This window comes from Dermochelys coriacea, chromosome 15, assembly GCF_009764565.3.
Source record: "Dermochelys coriacea isolate rDerCor1 chromosome 15, rDerCor1.pri.v4, whole genome shotgun sequence".
Classification (NCBI taxonomy): Eukaryota; Metazoa; Chordata; order Testudines; family Dermochelyidae; genus Dermochelys; species Dermochelys coriacea.
The window spans coordinates 15,039,524-15,054,122 of record NC_050082.1 but is presented as its reverse complement, the minus strand read 5'-3'; the positions used below and the strand labels follow the sequence as shown (position 1 = coordinate 15,054,122).

The 14,599-nt window shown below is 41.8% G+C and overlaps 1 protein-coding gene across 2 annotated transcripts in view; it reads left to right on the top strand.

Annotated features, from left to right (window-relative positions):
• PPIL2 (peptidylprolyl isomerase like 2) overlaps positions 1 to 14,599 on the top strand; it is a 118,063-nt gene that overhangs the window by 47,113 nt on the left and 56,351 nt on the right. For both annotated transcript variants that reach the window (XM_038373089.2, XM_043498467.1), the window contains exons 9-12: positions 4,833 to 4,908; positions 5,946 to 6,106; positions 8,652 to 8,727; positions 13,409 to 13,515. In XM_038373089.2, coding sequence (XP_038229017.1) covers positions 4,833 to 4,908; positions 5,946 to 6,106; positions 8,652 to 8,727; positions 13,409 to 13,515 — 420 coding nt within the window. The remainder of the gene's footprint in view (positions 1 to 4,832; positions 4,909 to 5,945; positions 6,107 to 8,651; positions 8,728 to 13,408; positions 13,516 to 14,599) is intronic.

Here is a 14,599-nt window from a genome sequence, read left to right as displayed (position 1 = left end):
GTGAGTATTTGCTTCAGATTGGGGGGCTGTCTGTAAGCAAGGACTGGTCTGTCTCCCAAGATCTGAGAGAGCGATGGCTCGTCCTTCAGGATAGGTTGTAGATCCTTGATGATGCGTTGGAGGGGTTTTAGTTGGGGGCTGAAGGTGATGGCTAGTGGCGTTCTGTTGTTTTCTTTGTTGGGCCTGTCCTGTAGTAGGTGACTTCTGGGTACTCTTCTGGCTCTGTCAATCTGTTTCTTCACTTCAGCAGGTGGGTACTGTAGTTGTAGGAATGCATGATAGAGATCTTGTAGGTGTTTGTCTCTGTCTGAGGGGTTGGAGCAAATGCGGTTATATCGTAGCGCTTGGCTGTAGACAATAGATCGAGTGGTATGATCTGGATGAAAGCTAGAGGCATGTAGGTAGGAATAGCGGTCAGTAGGTTTCCGATACAGGGTGGTGTTTATGTGACCATCGCTTATTAGCACCGTAGTGTCCAGGAAGTGGATCTCTTGTGTGGACTGGTCCAGTTGTTTCTGAGGCTACAGCCAAGCGCTACGATATAACCGCATTTGCTCCAACCCCTCAGACAGAGACAAACACCTACAAGATCTCTATCATGCATCCGATGAAGTGAGCTGTAGCTCACGAAAGCTTATGCTCTAATAAATTTGTTAGTCTCTAAGGTGCCACAAGTACTCCTTTTCTTTCTGATATTCTTGTTAACTGCTGGAATTAGCCTACCTGCTTGTCACCATGAAAGGTTTTCCTCCTTCCCCCCCCCTGCTGTTGGTGATGGCTTATCTTAAGTGATCACTCTCCTTACAGTGTGTATGATAAACCCATTGTTTCATGTTCTCTGTGTGTGTGTATATAAATCTCTCCTCTGTTTTTTCCACCAAATGCATCCGATGAAGTGAGCTGTAGCTCACGAAAGCTTATGCTCTAATAAATTTGTTAGTCTCTAAGGTGCCACAAGTACTCCTTTTCTTTTTGTGATTCTTGAGTTTACTATGAAGAGGTAGTTAAATGAGGTTTTGGAGAGCCAGGGGAAGTATATTGAGGGGTGGGTGGCTATAAAGGCTTCTTCCTTAGTTGCTCAGTGTCAGCGGTCACACTGTTTAAGCCAATAAGCAACTAAAAGTATTATGGCTGTGAAATGCTACCTTTTAAAGTTAGCTACCTGGAGGAGTCTGTGATATCCTGAATGCTTAAGACTTCGCTTTATGGAGGCCCTTAAGTAACTAGATATATAAATTTATTTAAATTATGTATAAAATATAAATAAATTTAATCATGAGGCTTTGTAAAGGAGAATATAATACATGTTACCAGATTAATCTTTATTGCAGGCCACTTTTTCTCCCTCCATCTCCCTGCTACAAAGAGAGCCTGTTCCGGGAGTATCTCTTACCCCTAAGCTTGAGCAGGAGTGGCAGAAATGTGACTTTCTGTAAAATCCTTATGTTCTCTATTAATATGATGATATATCTTCAGATCCCTGGAATGGGTAAATTGTCTTATTCTCTTCACCTGTAGAGCCCTGGCATGCTTATAGCTTTCTGTAAGTAAACGTTGTAGCCTGTGAGTAGCTAGAGGAATGCTTGAAAACAGGCAATCTGCATTTTCTGTTGGCAGTTGAAAGTTGTGCCTTTGCCACAGGCCTTTGCCTGGGCTTTTTTTTGTTTTGTTTTTCATTTATGCCTCACTTCCCTCTATGATGTGAATTTAGAGATCAGAAATTACCCCTGGATTTTTTTTTGAGCATGTTATACTTATTTTTTGTGCTGGAACAGTTTGTATATATACAAAAGTGAAGCAGCAAACCAGGATGGTTAAGAAATGCGCCGAGATTTCCTATTCCTGGAAATCAAAAGCTACATTCTCTTACACAAAAGCTCAAAGAAGAGAAACAATATCTAGCTTTTCAAAATCAAATACCTTGGTGAGGCTGCATCCTAGTTGCTGTTGTGGAACTGAAAAATCATGGGAAATGATTTGGCGGGGGGAAGGAGGGGAGAAGCAAGCAGGCGAGCCAGTGGGTTGTCATTAGGGTGCAGACTCATGCAGGCTGATTTCATAAATGTCTTTTGGTTTTACTGCCAGCAGTAAAATTAAAGATTTATTCACCAATGGAGGCATACAATTTCAGGGATGAATGAAAGGCATAATAGTATCATTTAATGAGAGATGAAGCCACAGCTCTGCTGTGTTAACCATTGACTTAGAAGAGATGGAATCTTGAGAACTTTCTAATTGAAAGTAACAATTTGAGTAGTTTTGTTATGTTTTTTTGAATAATTATACTATTCAAATTCATGCCAGTGTATTAGTCACTAACCTAGTATTCTGCAATATTATTTTTTTGAACGTTTGACTATTGTATTTTTATTAAGGTATTTTAGATTTTGTTTCCTCAAACAACCTTTACCACTTTACAACTCTCTGTATTTTCTGTAAGATGTAATTCCCTGGAATAATTAGATATCCTGATGTGATGTTGTGACCTCTTTGCTCGAAAGATGAGTTTACAAGGGCCAAGCCTTAGGGGGGAAATAATGATTATGAGGAAAGATTAAGGATTATTGAATGATACTAGTGTGAAATCTGCCTCTCCAGTAGGCATCCCCATGTCTTAACCACTTTAACTAAAGGTCAAACAAAATTGTACAGGAAGCCACATGGGCACACAGTTTAAAGATCCACATCTAGTAGGTCATTAGTTTTTTTGCTGGTTCTTTGAGTGGGTCACTTAATATAGTTTTCAGTGTGATACTTATTTGTTGTTTATTTAACATCATCTTGTAAATGAGGATTGCACCATACGAAACATCGGCTAAGAAACTGTCCCTGCCCACAAAAGCTTACAGTCTAATAGAGCATACTTGGTCTGAGGATATTTAGGTTTTGAAATGCTCTACAAACGTTGATTAAAGCTCACAGTCTTTGTGTGTGAGGTGTGTTTTTATTGGTACGGAAAGAGCTGAAGGGATTTGCCGCCGATCTTGCAGCAAGTGGCAGAAATAAGGCTAGCCCTCATGACTCCTGGTTCCCTTTTCTATCCACTAGTGTGACTACCCTTCTCTTGGATCGGCTACTTGCTGATGTGCTGGCAAAAACATGTGCAAGGTGACTTTTCGGATCAAATCCCAAAGGAAGACTGCAATCCTGCAATTCACTGCATCTTCTGCCAGAGTGCAGCAAATTACAGGCTTGTGACCCAATACATCTATGAAGTCAGTGGGAGTTTTGACAGAGTAAGGACCTCAGATTCAGCTCCTCATGTCCCTCAGAGTGAGCATTTTCTCCCTACTAGTATTAAATGGCTTAAAAATGAGTGTAGTGCTTCAGGGTTTTTTGTTTAGCTATACAGTTTATATCACTAAACTGACATACCCCTGAGAAATAACTTTATAATTTGTTTTTAAAATGTTATTAGTATGGAAATTAGACTTAATTGTTTTAAACATTAATGTCATTTTAATCATTTACCACCTTTCCATGCTTAGGAAGCTGTTTAAAAAATAGTGTCTGTGTGAAAGTGGTGACTCTCCCGCTCCCCTCCCCCCAACCATTCATTTAATACCTTGGCTACCTTTGAACCAGAGTATTCCATGATAAAAGATCTCTGTTCTTTCAGTTCCCTTATCTTTTATTTCTATTACTACCCTCAGTACTGAACTACCTTCATAGCTAAGTTGGTAGTACTCTTAAGTCACGAGTTCAAGTCCTAGAGGAAGATTTGATATTAAGAGATTTTGGACTATTAGACATATTCTTCTTCAAATGAGGCATTACATGGAGGGAGTCTCCTCCAATGTTTGGTGGTAGTTGTCCTGATGAAAATAAAAGGTCAGACGGCACTTTCCAAAAATGGGCAGGGATACTAATAATACTCTCTAGAAGTGGCCTCCTGCTCCCAGTCATGGATTTGCTGAATAACCGCAATCCTATTGTATGCTCTCAATAGACAGCTTCTGATATCTGACGCTATATGTATTGTAGAGCAAATAGCTCCTGTTTCTTGGTCTACATAATCACTGTGCTGCTATGATCAGACTCCCTGCTATTTTAAAAGAAGTCTGTGTTACATTGGGTATAAAAAGTGTTGTATTAAAGTGAATTTTTTCGAAGACTGTAGAAAAAATGTGTTGCGTGATCAATAGGATTCATGTGGATCTGAAGGCCTGCTGTATTAGCTCACGTTAAATGAACCTCAGTGCAAATGAATAGCACGTATTGCACCATATGGGCATTCAGTTATATTTCCTGTTTAAAATGTTAAATTTCTCATTTAAAAATGAAGGAATCATTTTTATTGTATTGTATTTATTTGCAGCGTTATCCTCCTTGGGTCAAATTTTTTAAAGGTATTTAGTTGCCTAAAGAAGTAAATAGGTGCCTGGGTATTTTTGAAAATACAGATACTTATCTGTATCTATAGGTGTCTAGATAACTTCAATAATCTGGTCCCTTGGTGCTGGACATTTTATTTGGCTAATACTCTGGAAAGCTAATCCCAGTTTAGAATCAGAATCTCAGAGGGTTTGCAAGCTGTGACCAGTTATCTGAACCCAGTCCATTCTTGAGCAACACTATGCTAGTAACTGGTTCTGTACTTACTAATTAACACAACACTAAATTTCAATCATATAACAAATATAACCAGGAATTTTTACTCTTTCAGATATTGCTATTTTAATAGCTGTTTTCTATATATATAGTTTACCTGAAATTTTGTCTGTATCTTGTTTAGTTCAGTCTTTTCCAGCCCATCATTTAATACACTCTTGCTGTTACCTGCTGTTTCGTTTCCATTGGGAAGATTTATACTTTTTTGTTTTTATTTTCAGGATCCAACTAATCTGGACAAATTTAATGTCTCCGACTTTTTCCATGTTAAAAACAACTTAAAGGTGACAGACCCAGGTAAGGATGAACTAAAGCTTGGCCGAAGAAACTCTAATCCTAATATACAAACCCGGAGAATAACTTGTGGAATGTCAAGTGATTTTTAAAAGAAAATGCTGGATGGTGGGATTATGAAATGTTATGCAATGGTGCCTAGAGGCCGCAGCTGAGATTGGGACCAGTAGTTCTAGACATTGTATAAACACACAGTAAGAGACAGTCCCCACCGTGCTTGTCATTAAATAGATCAGAGGTCCCCAAATTGTGGGGCACGCTCCCCGGGGGTGTGTGGCTGAGGCCTGGGCCAGCCCCACTGGGGGTGGGGAGGGAGCGCCACCCAGCTCCTCTCCCGACCCCGGCTACTGACCCCACACTTGAGACCTCTGCCTCTGCTCCCACGCCCAGCTTCGGCCTCCTTACCCCTGTTGTCCCCCTCCCCTCCCCTCACCAGCCAAATTCAGCTCTAAATATTTGTCAGAAAAATTAGGCATGCGAGGGCAGAACTCGGGTGTGACTTATATCACTTCAAAAAAAAAATGCTTCTGTACTGTAACACCATGTATCTTGGGAATTATGAGCCATAGATCTGTTTCATTCACTGAGGGGACAAAGGGCAGATTTTTTTGCATTATGTATCCAAAAATAGTGTCTGTCTTTAGTATTCCGTACAAATGGCTTAAATTGATTGATAAGAGTTTAGGTAGCTTCCAGTTGTTCTGAAGAGGGAAAGGATATAAAGTCAAGCCCTTTTCTAGTAGATGGTCAGTAAAGTATTTGTCTCACCATACTTGGATGTCACTTTTTTCACATTGTGTCTTAATGCTGACTCATTCATCATAATCACTTCTACAAAAGCAAAAATATGTGTCAGTTTCCATGAAAAAGATTTCTTCTTCTATAGAGAAACAAGGTGGGTGAGGTAATATCTTTCATTGGAGCAACTTCTGTTGGCTAGAGAGATACGTGTAGCCCTGTTAAGTTGAAGGGGAACAAAATGATTTTGAGATACAGAGCTTGCTTTTTAACTGAAACTGTGGTACAATACTATCTTATAGATGAAGAAAAAGCAAAATTGGATCCATCTTACTATCTGAAAAATACAAATTTAGAGACCCGAGAGACTTTACTGGAGCTGTATAAAGAATTCAAAGGAGATGATATTCTAGCAGCTACAATGAAGGCCCCGGAAAAGAGAAAAGTGGATAAGCTGAATGCAGTAAGTTGATTTATAGGTCGACACTGAGTACATTTCTGAAGAATGGTAAAAGGCATTTTTCAGTATAGTAGCCATATCGCCACCTGAACAGACACAGCTGTTTTCTGATGCATGGGACCTTACCATACATCAGAGGCAATGAGAGTGGTGTAGCTAAATTATACTGCAATTCTTTAGAAATGCAGTGATGTGTGTATGTCAATGCATTTCTTTTTGTAAAATATTTGTAAATGAGCCTAAAATATTTTTTAAATCAGGTGCGATAAGAGGTAGAGCTCTTTAAATTTAGGATGTGATTACTGTGGTGTGAGTTAGGTGATAAAGATTTTTCCTTCCAGCTTGTAATTTCTTGCTTTGAATTAATTTATCATTGGCAGAAGGAACACAGCTTAAGGGCAATGCAAGTGAATCATTCCTGGTGTGGGCATATATATAAATCACCAGAAGCAGCTTCAACATTTCTTCTTCACAGTATTTTTAATGGATTATTGTAAAAGGTTCCCTTATCAGGGGCATATTACTGTGTGTTCATGGTTGTCAAGAAATAATCTGTCTGCATATTGAATCCAAGATTGCTGAGTGTTATCCTCTCCCTAAAACAGTTCTCTGGGACATGTCACTGTGCTTAGATTACCCTTGTATGAACATTAGTTAGTAGGAGTGTGCCACGTGATTTAAAAACAAAACACAGGCAATTTAGACTGTTTATGAGCCTAGATATATATGAGAAGCTGCAAGGCTTAGATTTGGCTTGGTTTGTTTGTTCCTATTCAGGCAATTATACAGTTTTAAAAAACAAAATGTATTTACGGAAAAAGATAAAATGATATGGATGGTGAACTGTCCACATGTCACAGGATCAGATCGTCAGCTGGTATAATTGGCAAAGCTCCATTGGCTTCTGTGGGAGACAGTATAGCCTAAGGGGCAGAGCACACAGGAAACCTGGATTCAATACCGAGCACTGCCACTGATTTCACTGGGTGATCTTGGGCACGTTGCTTCATTTCCCTGCCTCTGTTTTTCTCTTTGTAAAATGAGGACATTATTATTTACCTCAATAAAATGCTTTGAGATCTACAGATGTGTGTATAAATATTTAAACAAGTTATATATTATTACTTATTTGGTCTTGTATTTGTGTTTTTAACTCAACTTAAGATCCATGAGTGGGGTTCCAATTTCTTTCAGAAAAGAAAACTGTGAACAAGGCTATAGATGTTAGGAGTCATATGACAATGTCTGCTCAAGTGTCACTCTGAGTGTTCCCAAAGCCCCTCCATATGTTTAGTAGGCTTTAATTTCACTTACCCAGGATGTTTTACAGAAGTCTTGCCAGCAATGCTCCCTTCATATCTCCAGCTGTGAATATAAAAATAATTTGTAATAAGAAAACCCTTGCCTGATGATGTGGAAGCAATAAGACCCTTGAGCTCAGTGTCTGGACAGCCTCAAGTAGAAATTCATCAGAGCAAATGTTATAGGTGACAGATGGAGAAATACCACCGCGTAGTGCTCCTCTTTCTGCTCCAGTTCTTATTTAAAAAAAAAAAAAAAGTCTGCTTTAAATAGGAAACATAGAAGACATTTGTGTACTTCTAGTAATTAAGTGGTAATATTTTAAGTAAGGAATTATAGAATCTAACCTTTTTTCCTTTTTATCATGATCAATATTACATAACCTAAAAATAAAAGTCAATATGAAATTTTATTGCAACAGTATCAGACACGCTTAAAACTGCAGCACTTGTGCATCTGCAGAAGAGGAACCAAGAAAGCCAATGTATGTTTTCCAAAGCGTTATTAAACCCTGCTGTCCCTTTTGGGGGTGGAGAATGTAGGCTGTGCCACGTAGTATAGCAACCTGCCAGATCTTATTATTTAGTTTAGCAACTGTTAGTTAAGAAAAGGAAAGCAATATATGTATTGTTCAACCGGATAGTTTCTTTTTCAAGATCTTTAGAGCCCAGCTTTGTAATACTACAAAGACACTGGAAATGTGGCAAATACTTTAGGAAACATTGCTCTGGTAACATTTAAAAAAACACAAATGTATCTAATTACTGTTTATAAGACAGTCTTCACCACAGTCTATCTGAATGCCTGGTGGGAATAAGAAGCTAAAACTGACAATTCATTCTAGTAGGGCACTTGGAAAAGTACTGGTATTTAAATCCATTGGAGAGCTTATGGGTAAAATATTGGCTCCACTGAAGACAATGAAAAAAAAATCCATTTTATCCATGAGGCCAGGAATTTACCCTATGTGTAGATGGACTTCTGATCTCCTTTTAACAATTAGTAGAACTGGAGTTGCTTTGACAGTAGCTGACTAATTGCTTCCATTATTCCCTACAGCTGTATTATTATTATTATTTATTAATTACTACTACTACTACTGCTATTATATAGATAGCTTGTTATTTGACTGTGTGTGTACGTACATCAAAATTAATTAGATGGATTTGAGGGCAGAGTGCAGGTGCATCTCTTTCCTTCCATTTTTGTAATGTTAACTCTGCTGAATTTTTAATCTTTTGTACAGGCTCACTATTCTACAGGGACAGTAAGTGCTTCCTTCACATCCACTGCCATGGCCCCAGAAACAACACATGAAGCAGGTACTGTAGATAACTATCATTAACAAAGTGTATTTTAATCAAATATACTGGTATAAAGCATGCTGACCTGTATACATACTTTTGAGAGGACTGCAAGAATGCATTGTTAACTAGTCAGTATATGATGTCTTAGAATAGTATTGTACATGTAACTATAGCCCTGGTTCCTTCCTTGAGTGCTTGCTCATGTCGATTCCATTCTAGGTGTGTGCGTGCCCACGCGCGCAGTCATCAGAGATTTTTGTCTTAGCGGTATCCATAGGGTCAGCCCTCTTGAGTGCTGCGCTTATGCGCTGATATATCAGGCGCCACTGGCCCTATGCCTTCTCAGCTCCTCCTTACTGCTCATGATGGTTGGTTGGAGCACCTCGTCTTGCATTGCAAGAGCCTTCGCTGTTCTTAACAGCTGTTATCTCCTTTGTATATATAGTTCCTAGGTACTTAGTTAGCCATTAGTTTAAATGTTAGTCTTAGTTAGTAGTTAGAATTCCAGCTGGGACTTCTCCCTGGAGCAGGGCATACCCCTTTCCCCAGGCTTCAAACCATGCTTGTCATGCAAGAGGCCGATACCTATTAGTGACCCCTGTGATAGCTGTTTGAAGTGCTTTGTGGAGTCCCATATAAAGGACAAGGGCAGGATCTGTAAGAACTTGCGCCCTAGAACCCAGAAGGAGCGGGGTATCCACTTGAGGGCCCTCCTCGTGGAGGCTGTGCTTCATCCTGCATCGGAGCCCTCCCATTTGGAATCCATTCCTGGCACATTGGCGCCGGTGCCTAAGAAGCGGCATAAGAAGAAGGGCTCCCCAGCACCAGAGAGGAAGGGGGCTTTGGGCAAAGGACCTGTGTCAGGCCACATGCTTGCCCCAGAGCTTCACGGCAGTACTGCTGCGCTCAGACCCCCTAGCCCAGCCAGGGATCCGCCTCTGACTCCTGGGAGCAGCAGGACATCCCAGCTCCTCCTAGGGCCTTCATTGCTTGAAGTGGCCACAGCGGCTAAAGACCCATTAAGCCAGCTGCCTCTGCGCCAAGTGCTGGACTTGGCTAAGGCCCCACCATCCAACGGCAAGCCAGTCATAAGACCACCCCATAGGGCAGTGGAGCATCCTCGGACCGCAGGCATAAGTCCCCATCACCATGGCTGAAGACCCCGTTCCCACAACCTCCGTTTCTGGCCAGAAGACCCAGGTCCCCAATGCTATGCTCTCCCCCCGTGAGGTATGAGACACCAGAGTCAAGGCACCGGTCTCCGTACCCTTGGTACCGGCAAGACCCCACCAGAGATCGCCATGGCGCAGGTCGCTATCGCCTGGACGATCTCCCAGGCGTCAAACCACCACCAGTGCGGGATTGCTCCCTATTGTGGCACTGGTCTCCATCTCCCTGGTACTGCTCGTAGGGCAGGAACTGATCCTCGCCCTCTTCTCACCAGTCACCAGTGAGGGTTAGTTGGCAAATTCAGGCTTCCACTGCTCCAGCCTGGTCACCAGAGGGGCAAGAGTCCAAGTCGGAGCAGGAGTTCAGTCCCTCGTCAAGAAAAGGTGAATCACTGCCGACCCCCAAGACCGACATGGCATATGCGGCAGCAGCGTGGCAGCATGGACAGTGGCCTGCTCAATGGCCATACTGGAATCTTTGGGGCCTGCCAATGATGCCGGTCCCGTACTCCACCATTCCTTCCTGGCTGCCTGGGACAAACCACCACCGGCACCGGAGTCGGAGCAGGGTGTGGAATCTGATGTGGGGGGGTAGCACAGCAGGCTCCTACGCCTAAGGAGCCATCCCTAGAGAGGGAAGGGGAACCTGCCCCTCCTGCTGCAGTGCAGTTGTCATCGTCGTCTCCACAGGAAGCAGTGGCAGGCCCCTCCCAAACTGGCAGTCCCACCCTCGACTTTAAGGAGCACCAGGCCCTCCTTAAAAGGGTGGCTACTGATTTAAACCTGGAGATTGAGGAGTTGGTGGAGGAGTCAGATGACCTTTTTAATGTCATATCCTCCACTACCCCTGCCCAGATTGCACTGCCTGTCCACCCAGGGGTTCTTATGATCGCAAAATTGCTGTGGCAGACCCCCTCTGCCATTCTGCCCACTTCTAAGAAGGCGGAAAAGTAGTATTATGTCCCTGCAAAGGGATTTGAATAGCTAAATACACACCCTCCAGCTGGGTCATTGGTTGTGTCCGCTGTTAATGAAAGGGACAGGCAGGGACAGGTGAGTGGCATGCCGAAAAACAAAGATGCCAAGAGACTGGACTTATTTGGCAGAAAGATTATTCTACAGCCTCCTGCAGTTTTGGGTGTCTAACCACCAGGTCCTGTTAGTCAGGTACAGTTTTAATCTGTGGGACTCCCTTAGTAAATTAAAGGAGGCTCTTCCACAGGACCGAGCCCAGGAGTTTGCCTATTCAGAGGAGAAAGGCAAAGGGATGGCAAAAGGTGCCCTCCAGATGGCCTGGAAGGCTACCGACTGGGCGGCCAGGGTTGTCACCTCTGCGGTGGTAATGAGGCGCAGCTCTTGGTTACAGTCCTCTGGGTTATCCCAGGAGATGCAGACCACACTACAGGACCTCCATTTGAAGGAGCAGGGCTCTTCTCCGAGCTTATGGATGCAAGGCTGCACGGCCTTAAAGACTCCTGTGCCACCCTCCACTCCCTGGGCCTTCATATTCTTCAGCATGCTAGGAAGCTGTTCCCTCCTCGTCCTCCGCCTCCTCCGTCCAGGTCCTGGAGGACTCCCCGGCTAAGCACTTATAGGAAAAAGGACAGAGACAAGGGTTTTAAACGACGATACCCTTTGTCTTCCCATTTGTCTGCTCAGCCCAACCATTCCAGGAACCAAGGAAGCCAGAAACAGGCATTTTGAGAATGCACTCGAGGATGGTGCCCCAGTCACAACCCAAGAACCACCTTCCTACTCTCTCCTCAATCACCTGCGCCCCTTCCAGTTGACCTGTTCACAGCTGACTTCAGACCATTGCGTGCTTGACATGTCTTCGGGCTACACCCTGCAGTTCTTGGCTGACCCACCCTCCCACCCCCCTTTCCCCATTCCTCTTCAGGGACCCTTCTCACAAGCAACTCCTCGCCCAGGAGGTAGACAACCTCAGAACGCAGGCAGTAGAGGAGGTCCCTCGAGAGATGAGGGTGAAAGGATTCTATTATTTCCTAATCCCGAAAGCGAAATGGGGCCTCAGACCCAACTTGGACCTGCGACGCCTCAACAAGCACCTCAAAAAGTTGAAGTTCTGCATGGTTTCCCTGCCCTCCATCATCTCCTCCCTGGATCCAGGAGACTAGTATGCTGTCCTTGACTTGAAGGATGCATATTTCCATGTCTCCATTTTCCCTGGACACAGACAATTCCTCCATTTTGTGTTCCTCCATTTCCAATTCATGGCACTGCCCTTCGGACTCTCATAACCCCCAAGAGTATTCACAAAGTGCATAGCACTCAGGAGGGTGCCACAGCCGACCCTATGGGTACACTAAGGCAAAAATCTCCGGTGACTGTGCACATGGGCACGCACACACCTAGAACGGAATGGACATGAGCAACACATTTTGAAGAACAATAGTTATGAAAAGGTAGGCAACTGTTTTTTTCCAGTGAGTTCATTCCAAAATAATGTAGCAATTGTGACTTTAGTTTTAGCTCTGAATGGTAAGTATGTAGATATTGAACTAAAATTAATGAGGTATTTCATATGCCTGTGGACCACAAAATGGGATGCACATGTATGCAAGTTAGCAATGAAACTTGATCTCCTCTCATGTAAAATGTTTACTGTCCTTTGGCTTAAAAACCTCTCGGTATTGGTTAATATTATATCTTGAAAAACTGCATGTTGTCTGGCAGCTTTTGGCTTATTGCTATTCAAGGTTATATTTCTTGCCAAAGATGCATTTTAAACAGTAATTCTTTCCTTTCGTTCTCTAGCTTAAACAAAAATGCACTGAATGTTTTAATTTCAGTGTTGATTAAGTGACTTGGCAATTAGTGTTTAAAATGCAAGATAGAGCTCTTACTCTTGGGACTAAAGATTTTAGACTATCAAGTACACTTAGTTAAAGCCTGAAGCCAGTACTCTAACTGCATATTTACCAAAGTAATTTTCTTTAGTTAGCGTGAATTCCTGAATCTTTCCCTGGTTTTATTTTTCTATGCTTTGGAGACAGATTTGAATATCTAGAAATATTGATAAAAATGGAGTTTCTTTGACACAAAGGAAATAAGTCTCTTGGAGTGAGCCTTTGGTTTGACTTTCCAGTAGTGACATGGCTCCATCAGTTCAGGTCCTCATATGTCAACAATTTGTGGTTGGCTGATGACTACCTGAATGGTTTCTAAGTTTGGCAAAAAGCGATTTGATTTCAAAATAATACCCATAATTAGTAGATATTACTGGAAAATTACAGTGTGTAATATTCAGAGTTACCTGACGCTTAACATACAGACCACATTGTTGGCTCTAGACAAGTTGTGGCTTTCTAGAATGAAAATAGTGTGGCGTAGGATGATTAATGTGAGAGTGCCATCTGATGATTTGTACATTACCATATGTGAGGGCCCTAAATCCATGGGGAGGATATTATCTAATAGGGATCTAGTGATTTGTTTGCAGATAGCTTCTAAAGGTTAATGAAGAAATTTCAAAAGTACTAATTTTTACCTTTGCTTTGAGGCAGCTGCCATTGAGGAGGACATTGTGCGATACCAGTATGTGAAAAAAAAAGGTTATGTACGACTGCACACTAATAAAGGAGACCTGAACTTGGAGTTGCACTGTGATATGGTACAGTATGCTACCTAGATTCAGTCTTGTAATGTAACTCTAGATTATGAATAGAACAGGGGTTGGAGCTCAGAATAGTGAAACAATGCAAGCAGTATATACTCAGTGATCTTTTAAAATGCGAAAGTCTAAGAGAATCTGAGACTCAAGAGGGTGAGAGTGGAAAGGAAAAGCAGTTCCTGATGGCATGAGCTGTGGAGGAGAAGGCTCTTGCATCGTTAGTGGCCCTGCAGAGTAACATGGGAGTAGAGATAGTCAGGGTCTTCAAAGTCAGCTAATGCAAGTCTAGGGAGAAAATAGAAAATAATTTAAAGTAAAATTAAAAACCAAACAGTAGAACAGAGGTTCTCAAACTCTTTCATAGCATGGACTGCATCTTAATAGAGAAATTATCTTACGGATATCTTCCTTCCTATTTGCAGTTGAACATGCCATCTCAACTTTAAGAAGGGAGGGGAGTCAAGAGACCTTGCTTATATTCTTGAGTCTGCTGACTTTGTCTGTGTGCTTTGGGCAAGACACTTAACCTCTTTGTGCCTTAACACTACCTGTTTGAAAAATGGTCATAATAATTATTGCCCATTTTTGTAAAGCACTTTGAGATCATCACATTAAAATGCCACATTAGTCCAAAGTATTGTTTCTATTATTAAATGTGATAAGCTGCACTAACGTAACATTGAAGTTGCATGGCTGAAATGATAAACCAAGAAATACAAAAGCGAAGGTTCCAATAGCCCTGGTAACTCAGCTGTGTTATACATCCTGTCTTTATAGAGAATAGAGTTTTATAGAAATGGTAAGATATTACGCTATACATTTAATCAGATAACTAGTAAGTATGTGCAAAATGGACTAGGTAACATTGCCGTGCATTTCCAAACTGTGATTTTAATTGTGCAATCTCTGCTTTGTGTGAATAGCTTTTCTAAAAGTTCTTCTTTTTAAAAGAAAAAAGGAGAGAGAAGCAAAAGGAAAAATTCTAGAGCTGTTCAGAGTGTGAATTTTATAAGCTAATAGCTGCATATCTTCTCTCCAGCTTCACCAGCTGTGCTTGCAGACTTCTTGCTAAGCAGCTGTTTGG